At 47.4% G+C, this 12,993-nt stretch overlaps 1 protein-coding gene across 1 annotated transcript in view; it reads left to right on the top strand.

Moving 5' to 3' along the window:
- The first annotated feature begins 5,465 nt into the window (after positions 1-5,465).
- Positions 5,466-12,993, top strand: part of SLC17A7 (solute carrier family 17 member 7) — a 57,076-nt gene continuing 49,548 nt past the window's right edge. Inside the window, exon 1 of the mRNA XM_081837404.1 lies at positions 5,466-6,326. Coding sequence (XP_081693530.1) covers positions 6,265-6,326 — 62 coding nt within the window. The 5' untranslated portion in view covers positions 5,466-6,264. The remainder of the gene's footprint in view (positions 6,327-12,993) is intronic.

Raw genomic sequence — 12,993 nt, 5'->3', positions numbered from 1 at the left:
CTGCATGGACTGGTTGCGTGACAACATGTGTAAATGGCTTTAGATGCCTATTAGGTCCACAAATTACCATATAGCATATATTCAACACAAAAAGGTCACTGTTTTGTTGTTGACAAAGGACAGCTGGACATATAAAGGGCCCCATTACCTTCAGTAGCTTAGGGCCTTGTCAAGCCTAAATCCGGCCCTGGCGGGGCCCTCCAAGTCCGAAACAGAAGCCCCCGTCTCTCATGAGGGAGGGTTGAAGGATGATCGGCTGGGCTTCCTTGAAGCCTTGGTTTGCAAAAGTGTAAGCTGCAATCCTTAGGTGAAAGGGAGAACCCAGTGCCACAGTGGGACTTGCGCAGACACAATTTAAAGTAGATTTAAAGCACATGGCTCCCCCCAAAAAGAATCCTGGGAACTGCAGTTTTTAAGGATGCTAGGAATTGTAGTTCTTTGGGGGAATGTGCTTTGAATGTATGGCATGTACACATGCAGAGGATCAGAGTGCTAGCCTCAGGACTACACTTGTCAACTGATTAAAGAGTTATTTTTAAATCGTTGGTGTGTCCAGCTGTTTCTGACAGTGTATACCTTTGTATATTCTGCCATGTTTCCAATGATTTCATCAAAACAACGTTCTCTCTTTCTCTCTCTCTCTCTCTCTGTGTGTGTGTGTGTGTGTGTGTGTGTCTGTGTGTGTGTGGAGGGGGCTTGGCACCTGCTGGAGATACTTGAGAACTTGCATATTCAGGAAAGGAAAGCTCCCCACTCATTGGCTGAGTCCTCACTAGGGATGGACAAAGCTGTCCGTTTCGATTCTCTCTGCTTCTCATTATTCCCAATCTCAAAGTCAGTTCTCCACATTTCTGCAATTTGCAGATTTTAGTTAAACTAATACTCATGAAAAGTCACCAGTATTTTAGTGCAAATTTCTCCTAATAAACACTTTTTTTTGTATACAGTTTTGAATAACGTGCACATATTTGCAAGCAACTTCCCCTGATGTGGTGCATTTTAATGTTACTTTCATTCGCATACGCATTTATATGCACACTTTGCAAGAGCATATGAATTTCTGTACACATCACTTGGCTGGAGAACTATGACAGTGTGAATTCTGAAGGATGGTTGTATTGCTCCTTCCGAGGACATGGATAGAAGCCTCAGGCAGCCCAGGCACTTCCAGGGGAAGGAAGCCCCTCTTCTAGCCACAGGAGTGGAGCTGGCTAGGGCTGGAGCCAAGTTTTTCGCTTCCTGCCCCTGCAACCAGGAGGGCCTGGCTTTACAGTATAGTGCAAACATAACTTTTATATGCACTAAAAGGTAAAGGGATCCCTGACCATTAGGTCCAGTTGTGACCGACTCTGGGGTTGCGGTGCTCATCTTGCTTTATAGGCCGAGGGAGCCGGCATACAGCTTCTGGGTCATGTGGCGAGCATGACTAAGCCGCTTCTGGTGAACCACAGCAGCGCACGGAAATGTCGTTTACCTTCCAGGTATCTATTTATCTACTTGCACTGGTGTGCTTTCGAACTGCTAGGTTGGCAGGAGCAGGGACCGAGCAACGGGAACTCACCCTGTCGCCGAGATTCGAACCGCCAACCTTCTGATCGGCAAGTCCTAGGCTCTGTGCGACTCGCTTTATTGCAATATTCACTCAGGTGGTCTGGAACCAAACCCACAATATCTCTGAGGTATGCCTGTACCATTTTATATATTTTTTGTAAAATGCTTTGAAGCATTTGTTGTTATTGTTGTTGTTACAACCAACTGGTGTATAAATTTAATGAAAGAAAATGGACTAAACTGTCAATATAGCTTTATGCAGAATCAAACCATTGCTCCATCTAGCTCAGTTCTGCTTACACTGACTGGCAGAGGCTCTCCAGGGTTTCAAATGGGGAACGTTCCCAGCCTTACCTGGAGATGCTAAGGATTGAACCTGGGACCTTCTGCATGCAAAGCAGATGCTCTACACCTGTGCTAGGATCCTTCTCTCAAAGCTGCTCCTGCTCCTTCTTGCTCTTGTCACTGCAGCCCTACTAAAACCTTGGAAGCAGCAGAAGAGAAGCCAGGGTCCCTGGGCAGTAGGTCAGCAGCTGTGGGCCACCTGCTGGGGTGAGGAGCCTCAGCAGGTGCCCAGGGATGCCAATGCTGGATGCCATCCCTGCAGGTGTATCTGATTAGCAGCAGCTGGTCTGGCAAGCAGGTTTTCTGAGAGAGAAGTTCCTGAGCCGACAAACCAGAGGGAAACAAGAACCTTTGCAGGTCGAATTCTTGACATTTTGCTGCGTCAAGTCCTCCTTTCCTCCCCCTGCTGCTTCCTGTGCTTGGCCTAAGTCCACCCTCCACCGCCTCCCGCAATCAGAATTATGAACAAACCTCATTAGGAAGTCCTTGAGAGCACACACTTTTTAGCTGCTTTGTGCATGGCAAGGTGGGATGGGGAGGACCTTCGGGGTGGGGGGGGTGTTTGAGGACTCCTGCTTCCCAGCAACCCCCCCCCGCCCCTTAACCCCCCCTCCCGGCTCATGAAGAACTCAGAAAAGACGTCTCCCCCTGTAGTGTCTTTTTTCCTACCTAGCCTGACATGTCTCAATGCCCGGATTGTCAGCGCCTTTGCTCTAAAACTCTTGTTCCTGCTTGCTTTGCTGGTGTGATGGGACAGTTGCAAAGGGTGTGTGTGTGTGTTTTGATTTTACAAAACCTGTGGATGCAGGCAAAGGAAAGTCCCCCTTGTAAGGTTGGCTTTCGTGATGTGTTTAAGGGAGAAGGTTTAGAAATAAGCACTAAAATGTGTGGGTTCTCCTCGGATATTTATCCACATATTAAATTTCTAATTCAATACCCAATTAACCAGGGAGCAGACTTTCTGAACTCCTATTTTGTGCTACTATTATATTTACTATACTATAGGCTCTATATAAACTCCAAAACCTGAATTCTATACAGTGTGGCTGGGTGTGTGTGTGTTGTGTGTGCATTATTACACTAATGTAATAATATGCAGTATGTATAATTTGTGTAAAAGTGTGTGTGTAATTCAAAAAGGCAATTTTTAGGTTTTTTCATAATGGTATATGAAGTTCTTTTTTATAATTCCCTTGAAAATATGCACATACGTATTTAAAAAGTCATTTTTCACTGAACTCTTTTATTTTATTAAGAAGAATGCCCCCCAAATCATCACTGAACTAGTCAACTTAGTTCTAACCCCCTGCCAAGAAGCTGGCTGAGGGGGCCTTATACCACTTGTTATCTCTCAGCCTATGTGGGGTGACATAGCTGAGGCTCTCCAGGGGTTGGACTACAACTCCCATCAGCCCTAGCCAGCATGGCCACTCATCAGGGGTGATGAGAATTGGAAGGACCACAGGTTAGCCATAGGTTCTCTTGGTGGGCTACTTTGGGAATTAAACTCCAATGCATCCCATGCTGAGCTCCTTGGTGGAAGAGAAGGCTAAACATGTGACCCATCACTCATTCAACCAATCAATAAAATATGCATCTGCCTAACCCAAAAAACAAACAAACAAAAAAGCCTTCATCAGCTTCTGCTGATGTCAGTGAGGACAAAAGGAAGCCACACAAGCACACTTCTCTCTATGGCACAAAAGGAAAGTATTGCTCAAGTGAAACACATCAGTCCCATATTGCAATGCCCAGAATGTGGAGGAACCTTTAATACAGAATTTTGCTGCAGAGACAATGTTCAGCAGATGCCGTTTGTCATGCAAGCTCCACCTACTAATATACTCTCAATTAAAGTCCAGGAGCCCTTTTCGGTTTTGCAGTTGGCCACTGTGTTTTTTACACAGTGGCCACACAGTGTATAATGTATTGTGAACACACAAACCAGGGAGTGTTGGGTTGTTCTCTCTCTCTCTCTCTCTCTCTCTCTCAGAAGCAACCCCATAAGTGCATGCCAACTGGAAGCCCATGTCACAAGGGGTTGGCCATGCCATTTCCCCCCGGAAAGATCCTGTGAATGGGTTGCTTCGTGCCCTTACTACTCATGAAATCATCATGTGCTCACAACAGGAGAACACTGAGAATATCCCTGCTGAATCAGGATAAAGACCCATCTAGTCCAGCATCCTGTTCTTACAGTAGCCGGCCTGATACCTGTGAGAAACCCACAAGCAGGACACCTGAGCACAGGAGTCCTCTCCCATCCAGCCTTTTCTAGCAAACGTAGGGCTACCATATGTCTTACTTTTCCCGGACATTACTGGAAGTTCAAAGGCGGAATTGATGTCCAGGAATTTCCAAAAAGTGCTTTGTCCTGGATCTTTGAGAAGTGAACCGAAAAACCATGGTTTCTTGGGTTTTGTTTTTTAAAAAAGCTCAGCAACTTTGTGTTTTGTCTTAGCTCAACAACTTTTGGGGTGTCCTGTTTTTTACTTTTTGAAATAGTGCAACCCTAAGCAAAGGATACTTAGAAGCGTCAGAGCTAGTAGCCACTGATATCCTTAATCTCCACGAATTTGTCTGATCCACTTTCAAAGCCACCCAGCTTGGTGGCCGTCACTGCCTCTTTGCGGGAGCCGATTCCATCGTCTCCAGAGTCCAACACAATTCCTTAGAAACCCCGAGTACCAGCTTAAAATGTCGGGAGAGGCCCCGCGCGGAGATAGAGGAACGGTCGCCTTGCAGAAAAGCAGAAAAGCTATGGATCAGCAGCCCCTCCCCGCCCCTCTTGTTACGCAACACAGCCTGGAGTGCCCGAGTAATCGGGTGCTGCTGGGCTGTATCGTGGGAACGAGCGGAATCCATTCCCAGGTCTGCAGGTGTTCGACCGAGCAGTTTCTCAGGAGACCTCTCTCTCTCCCCCCCGCCCCCAACTGATCTCCCAGACCCGGGCGCGTCTGAGGTCTCGGGAGGAGCAGCAGCATCCCTTTGCCTCCGCCAGCAAAGAGGCACCTCCGCGCCGCTGTCTGTTTGACCTGCTGGGTCTGCAGTTGCTCCGCTCCCTAAGCCCTTCCCAGCTTCCTCCTGCCTCTGCTTAGTTAAGTACTTTTGAAAGATTAATGACGGAGCTGTTTGCCTGCCTTCCTCTTGGGACGCGCCCGGGACTTGCAGGGAACTCGCTCGCTCGCACACGCTCCCCGTTGCTCGCTCCGCTTTCTCCAGAGAGAGAGACGCAAAGCCCTCGTTCGTATTTATTGTGTCATTATTATTTTTTTCCTGCAGAAGTCCGTCCGTCCTCATTAGAGTGTATTTCTCTTCCCAGCCCTAAAAATAAGAACGGGTCGATACATTTGTCCTCCTCCTCCTCCTCCTCCTCTCTCTTTTCCTAGTTTCCGTTCTTTCTTTTATTCTTTTTCTTTCTCTCCCTCTCTTCTGCCCAGACCTTCCTCCTCTCGACCTCTGCTTTCCTCCCAATAAAGCTCTCTGTCCGCGCACTCTTTATCTGTCCGCCTATCCATCCCCCACACCTCTCTAATCTCTTATCTAGATCCCCCCCCCCCTCACACACACTCGCTCGCTCGCTCACACTCACACACGCGTAGATTGAGTCCCTTAATCCCGCGCCGGAGTCCTGCGCTCTCCGCGCGCGTCGCTGTCCGCGGTGCTGAAATCCCCTCTCCGGGCGCCGCCCAGTTCTCTGGGACGCTCAAAGTTCTCCGCCGGCCCGGAGCAGCGCCGCGCCTCCCCTGGCAGACCCTCTCGGGGCCGGGAGCGAGAGGCGGACCCGAGCCAGGCTGGTGGAAATCTTGCCTGCGGAGAGGGAGGAGTTGTCTAGGTGTGCGTGTGAAAGAGAGAGATCGGATGCCTCTGCAGCGTCCCACGCAGGGCACGGGCATTAGTGCATGTGGGCAAACGCTGCCCCAATGACGCTTCAAGCCCGTGTCGGTGGCGGAACGGGCACAGGGCCAGGCAGGCAGAGCCGGTGATGGTTGCATCCCCACGCACCGTTCCTCAAGTTGAGATCGTGGTGCCATAAGAGAGAGGGGGGGGGTAAAAGAAAAGGATTTGCGCTGCAGAAAGAGGGAGGAAGAGGAAGAGGGGGAAAGAAGAAAGACAGAGAGAAGGAAGGAGAAGAGAGGACAGAGAACGAGAGAAGGAAAGAAGAAAGGGGAAACGGACAAATAGAGAGATCCTATTATCTATCCATCGACCGCACCAGCAGTGACCTCGCGCCCTCCCCAAAGAAGCCTCCGCGATGTTTTGGTGGAGTCTTTAATTTATTTTTAACCTCCGTGTCGCCAAAGGTGATACTGGGACATAGCCCGGGGGGACCCTGCCTCTTTCTCTTAGCAGAAGAAGCCAGAAGCCATGGAGATTCGGACAGAAGAATTAAGGAAGTTCGCTGGGAGGACCTTAGGGCAGTTAAACAGGTAAGGTTTGCAGTGTGTGTGTGTCTGTGAACAAGATTTTCAACGTTGGAAGGAAGTTTAATGCAATGTTGGGAAGACGAAAGCTCCAGTTTAGCTTTAACCACAAACAATATTCTGTGTATGTCTACTTCATGAGCTTATTAATAAATGTCCTTGGGGTGTGTGTGTGGAGTGCCAATGGTTCAGATCTGAAGTGGGAATGCTCACTCCTTGTACACTCATAGCCCCATATGCAGACCCAGATGCTGTGGGCTCACATCCCTGTGCACACGTACGCTCACAAGTGTGCCCTTGCATTTGCACTAACGCAGCCTATTGCAACAACCCCTTGTGCTCCATCTCTGTCACCACGGCTCCCTCGTCCCAGCAATATGATCTAGTGCAAATTCTCTTGTTCACGGTCAGGATAGGAAGTGCGGCATAATGGCTAAAGTCCATGGAGAGGCTTAGGCTTCAAACCCACACTCAGCCAGGAGGCTTGCTGGGTAATCTCAGGCCAATGGCCACCTCTCAGGTCAAACCTACTTTGCAGGACTGTTGTGAGGATAACATGGGGGGTGAAGAGAATATGTCACATACAGTCTTGAGGGTCACACCCTATTGTCACAGGCCCACTTTCCAGCTGCAGACACACCATATGTTTAAAGTGCAGTTCTCTCTCTCCCCCTCCCCATAAATCCTGGGAAGTGTAGCATGTTAAGGGTCCTAGGAATTGTAGCTCCACAAGGAGTAAACTTCAGGATTCTTTGGGTGGGGCAAGTGTGTTTTAAGTGTGCTTTGAATGTATGGTGTGTGCTCAGCCTTATTATCTTTTCCGACACTCTTCCACAAGCTCTCTCCCTCAACATACCTCTTCCTTTTCCTCGCAACTTTTGTCCTGCACGTACATCATCTCCACCGCAGCCCTAGTCACCCCTCCCTCTCCACCAATCCACCTTCCATCCAGTTTATTTTTAAAACTCTCTTCCCTTGCTTTTAGCCAGATGGAGTCTCTCTCTCTCTCTCTCTCTCTCTCTCTCTCTCTCTCTCTCTCTCTCTGCTGCAAACCTGGGCATTTGGGTGTCTTTTGCATCATCCTGTTCTGCTTGTTTGCTTGAACCACATGTGCAAAACAAATTTTTGTTGTTATTGCTTTGGCCTTACCAATTGCATTAAAAAAACCACCCTCTCTCCTCCCTCTCTGACACTTTTGGCTTTACCATGTCACCACTTAACACTTAACTCTTACTAACCATTGCGTGTTGGGTCATCAGGAAAGCAGGGAGTGGTGGGGGGGGTGGAGAAAGAGGTGAATGCAATAAAAACAAGAGGAGGGAAACAATTTTCTATTTTTAACCTTCATCCATTCATCTGCCCACCCCACCCCCCTGTGCGGTAATCTCCCCCGCCAACCCCACAACGCACACAACTCCCCAATGTATCTAGGTTTATTTATTTATTTTGCCGGGCTGAATGCTCCGTGTTCTTTTTCCCCTTGATTAAATTTGATCTCTCCTCCACCAGCACAGGGGAAATAATAGAGAGGAGAGGAGAGGAGCCCCTGAATGGGCTTAAAAACAGTCAGATAGGAGGTGGGCGGGAGAGAGCAGTGGCGATTATGAATGTATCAGACCCATATTATCTCCTTAAGCCTACCGGGGGTTGAGTTCGGAGAGGTTGCCAGTTTCTCTAGGGTGGGGAAATGGAGCTGGTGGAAAGGAGAGCAAGCGAGGAATCATTCAGGAGTTGAGCAAGATGAGCTGTGGATCCTCAAGGCTCGGGGCAACCAGACCCACCATGGCTCAACCCAACCCTAATTTAGGGATCAGTAGGGTCTAGATACCTGGCATAGGCCCAACTGAAGAAGCAAACTTTTCAACAAGGAAGGGGCAATGGGGCTTGCAATTTCACCAATCCTCCTCCTCCTCCTCCTCCTCTTCCTCCTCCTCCTCCCAGGTTTCTGTCAAACCAAAGCTCTCCAGGGCTCAGAGAGGTCACGCAAGGTCCTGATTGATGCAGCTAGAGGATGGTTGTTTTTTTTTTTTTTAAAAAAAAAGTTAAGCCAAGCAGGGGAAATAATAATAAATTAAAATTCCCAGCCCACCTTGGAGAGGGGAGCGAAGGTTGGCGGCCATAGCAAAATTGCTTTACATAACTGGCATGAGTTCCAGTTCGAAATATGCACCGTCATAGCAGAACTTCATAAAATATTCACAAGAGTTATAAGTGGCTACGCGGAGATCTCTCTTGCCTCTCTCTCCCTATATATAAATATATTTACTCACATATATTCTGTGGCTCTTGACGTGTTTGGCTGAGATGGATAACTGTGCAGATGCAATGGAACGTCCTACCCCCAAATGTGGATGCCTGGGGACATCAGAAGCATTTATAAAGCATGTTTCTAATAGGGAAATTCTATAACTAGGGCTGCCATATTTTTTAGGAAAACCCCCAAGTTGTTCAATTGACTTGCCTAAGATCCAAAGGTTTCTAGACCTTATGGCAGCAGAGATGAGTTTGGAATCAGTCTTCATTATGCAAAATATATTCTAAAGGGTTTATTTTTCACAATCCATTTGGGTGGCAAAATCTGGCTTTTCATCCTGCAGAATTCAGATTGCATTTGGATGTTTTTAAGGGCTGGGTAGGTCCCTGCACATCAGGGATGTGAAACTCTTTTCTGCTTGAGGGCCACATTCCCTTCTGGGCAACCTTCCAAGGGCCATATGGTGGGCGGGGCCAGAGACAGGTGTGGGTGGAGCAACACATGCAAATATTGCCTTTGCACAGTAGGCCAGTTTCTACACACACTCAAGTGACCCCATCTACCCTCCGTCTAGACAAGCAAGAGGCATGATCAGAGTTCAGGGGCACATTCCGACCAGGCAAAAACTCTTGGGGTGTGATGCTTGGCCAGTGAGACAGTGAGGACTTGAGAGAATCCAGACAGCCAGATAGAAAAGCCAGGAGGGCCACATTTGGCCCCTGGCTTCGAGGTTCTCCAGCCACACTGTATATAATCCTTTTATAAAATGTCTGTTGCAAAGGCAGGGTCTAGGATGGGGGTCACAAGATCTCATTGCAATGGTGCATCCAGGCTGAGGGTTTTTAGACCTGCCCATTCCTTGTTCTCCTACTGACAGCTAAAACCACTTTCCATGCCTCATCAAGTACTGACATCTTCCACCATGCCAATTTTCCCTCACTTTTTCGCAGGGCAAAGAGTGGGAATTCTGCATTTAAATCCCTGGTGTAGAAGTGCCCTTAGTCAGAAACAGCTGCCCACAGAATTAGGCTGGATTGAGCCCGGTGCAGAATTAAGCCAAACATTATCATAACTTTCAACTCAAATTTGGACTGATGGAAGGGGAGGAGGGTAATTAGCCCTCCCTCCATCAATTTAAGGTTGGGGTTAGGTGGGTTTTTATTTTATTTGTTTAAGAAAATTATATACTACTTGGTTGTAAAAAAGAAACAACCCTCCACAAGGTTTTCAGCAATAGAAAATAAAACATTGAAAGCTGTTGTTAAAACAGGTATTAAAATATTTCAAAAGGTGATGAACATCAACAGTAGCTTAAAAAAGAAGATGAAAACAGTTCAGCATTCTACAGACTTGCCCAAACAAAATTGTTTTTAAGCAGCTGCTGAAAAGAGCACAGTGAAGTAACCAGCCCAATGTCAACAGCGAGTTCCAAAGTGTAGTGGGGCCACACAAAATGTTCAGTTTCTTACAGGCATGAAGCAAGTATTAAGTAGCACTTATAGCAGTGCCAGTTCTGCAGATCAATGTGGTTTAGTGGGCCCGGTATGGGGTGAGGTGATCCTGCAAGTAAACTGGTCCCAAAGTTGAGAGGAAATTCGTCACCGTGGCCTTGTGGTTCCCCTTCCAAAATTTCTACGTTACTTGAGGGCGTATGGTCAGCTTAAGGGGAGCTCCTTATTTGAGGGGCGGAATGGCACCTTTCACTGGTGACCATCATTAGTTCCTGGAAGCTCCCATCAGTGTCATTACAGAACATCATTCTGGGGACTTTGAGTGGGTGTTTCAGAAGTGACATCTGCCAATGGCCAGCAGCTGCTTGGAGAACCTCTGGCTTTGGCTGTGACTTCCGCCTCATCCCGCCAAATCGGCCCAAGCCCCCTTCACTTTGCAGCCTGCAACTTGGGAGGCAGGTCTTTTGAGGACCAAGCCTATGAATGCTCACTTGAGTGGGAAGTAAGTCCAAAAGGATGAGGTTCAGGTAGGACATTCCAAGATGAGCATCCATACTACAAGGGTGGTGGCAGCCCACTGGAAGGGATGGCTTAGGAACACATGACATTGTCAACCCTGGGAGTCTTTGAGAAATGGCCAGGCTAATATTTCAGCCGGATTACTTTAGATGGGTTTGATTCATAAATCAGGAGGAGGCGTTGGATCAGAGGTGGCCAAGGGGTGGCCAATGAGCCACATGTGCCCCCCCAAAGCAACTTTATTTCACACACACACACACACACACACACACACACACTACACTGCCCCTGGTAGCTCTACTAAATTTTAATCTAGGTGTGACATCGGGCAATCTGCATTTCATCAGGGAGATGCAATGAGGCTGTCTGTGTATTTCATGCAAGTTTTATTGCATTGCTCTCTCGTGGCCTCTTAAAGGGAACTTTCAGGAAGTGCATTCATTCTTCAGCACTGTTCCTTTCATTAATGATGACCTCATAATAACCAGGAATATGTGTCCTCTATATGCTGGTGCCTCAAGGACCTTCTCCCCTGTCCCCCGAAGCCTGGGATTGGGATGTGGAGGCCGTCTCTGGAGGCCCACACCCCAGTAGGGTCTCCCCAGCTCCTCTCCATGGCCCTGTTCCTTTTGCCTGCTGTAGCTGTCTACTCACTTGCAAGCAGGGGCACGAGCGAGGCGAAAGCGTAGCAGTCTGCCTTTGCTTGCCTTCCCTGCTCCTTGTGGACAATGACGCCAATTGGGCTTACGGGAGAATAAATCAAACAGGGAGAGCTGATGGTGGCAAGGAGGTGGGATCATTTAGGAAAGCGGGGAGCCCAAGCCCACCACACAGCTCTGAAGCAGACAGTGTGAGCCTGCCTGCTGTAGGGGAAATAGATGGATTCTCTTCTAAAACATGCATTTTTGGGTACTGATGGGCATCTTTGAGTCAAGAATCAGAAGAATTCAAGAGGGAGGAGATAAATGCATTCTGATTGGGGTGGTAGAGTTTGCATTTAAAGGTGGACTTAATGGTTCTGCGCTTTCCAAAACAATACCAAAAGAGAAATGCAGCCTGCTTTCAAAATTTGCTCTTAAAAAATAAAATAAAAACACTATGCAGTTCTCCAGCCAAGTATTATGTTTTTCAAAAATGCATATACTAGGGGAAAGTGTGTATAAAAATGCACATATTAGTGAAGATAACTTTTATTATACTTTGCAAAAATGTGTTTATTGAGGTGGGGGGAGGACAATCTTACAACAATGTGCATATTAGGAAAAATTAAGCCAAAAATTATCATTAATTTTTATAAGGACTGATTAAACACACACACACACACACACACACACACACAAACTGTTCCAGAAATGTGCAGAACTGGACTTAGGACTGGGGAGAAAAAGAGAGAAACTGATTTGCCCATCCCTAATTCTTATCAAAGTCACTAGTCTGGGAAGTGCAGGTCAGGTGTTGTTATCTTTAAAAAATGCAGACTCAAAGAAATCCCTGCTGGGCAGATGGACTTTGGTGTGAGTGACCCAGACAGGCACAATTCCTGTGTTAAGGTTCAAGACACCCTCATCCTGCACCTGCTACGTCATCCTGACTAACAGCAAATCATTTCCCAAAGCTAACAAGGCAGCAAGACAAATTTTGCGTGTGAAATGGGTGCGGCTAGACAGTCAAAGCTGCCCTGTCTTTGAAAGACAAGGCGGGGGGGGGGAGGTGGAGAAAGGGACAGATTCAAAAGCCTGAAGGTTGTTACAACAGTTTTCGAGTGCATTTTCTGCTAACCTGATCCTCAGTGCACACAGTGGCAGAGGGGGAAAGGGGGACTTTTTCATTAACTGGGGGCGTATTTTTGTCACCAATCTGGAATGACGAAGAAGAAGAAGAAGAGTTTGGATTTGATATCCCGCTTTATCACTACCCTAAGGAGTCTCAAAGCGGCTAACATTCTCCTTTCCCTTCCTCCCCCACAACAAACACTCTGTGAGGTGAGTGAGGACGAGGCAATGCAGAGTTTGATGTTTAATTCTAATTTCTTCCATACAAAAGGATGAGCTCCCCACACTCTTCCCATGAACTTTGTCCATATAAACTCAAACCCCTGAGTCTCCATCACCTATAACATCACCTAAGCCTTTCCATTTCCTTACCCATTTGTTCATGAGGCAAGGGCGCTGGCCTGCGGCGGAGAAGTCCAAGTTCAAATCCTCACTCAGCGCTGATTCTTAATGGGTTAACACTCGGCCTAGTCTTTCTCTCAGCCCATCCTGTCGCCCAGGGCTGTGGCGAGGATAAAATGCTTAGTGGGGTCTTTGTATGCTACTCAGATCTCCTTGGAGGAAAGGTAGGAAATAAATGAAATTAAAAATAATAAATCTGTTCTCCTGCGGCTCCCTTTACTCTCTCTTCACATATCTTCCCTAATCATAGCTTGATTTGAAAGCAGAGTTAGAAG

This window comes from Podarcis erhardii (genome assembly GCF_964252035.2).
Source record: "Podarcis erhardii genome assembly, chromosome: 13".
NCBI lineage: Eukaryota > Metazoa > Chordata > Lepidosauria > Squamata > Lacertidae > Podarcis > Podarcis erhardii.
The sequence above is the reverse complement of the archived record's forward strand: the minus strand, read 5'-3'. Positions and strand labels throughout refer to the sequence as shown.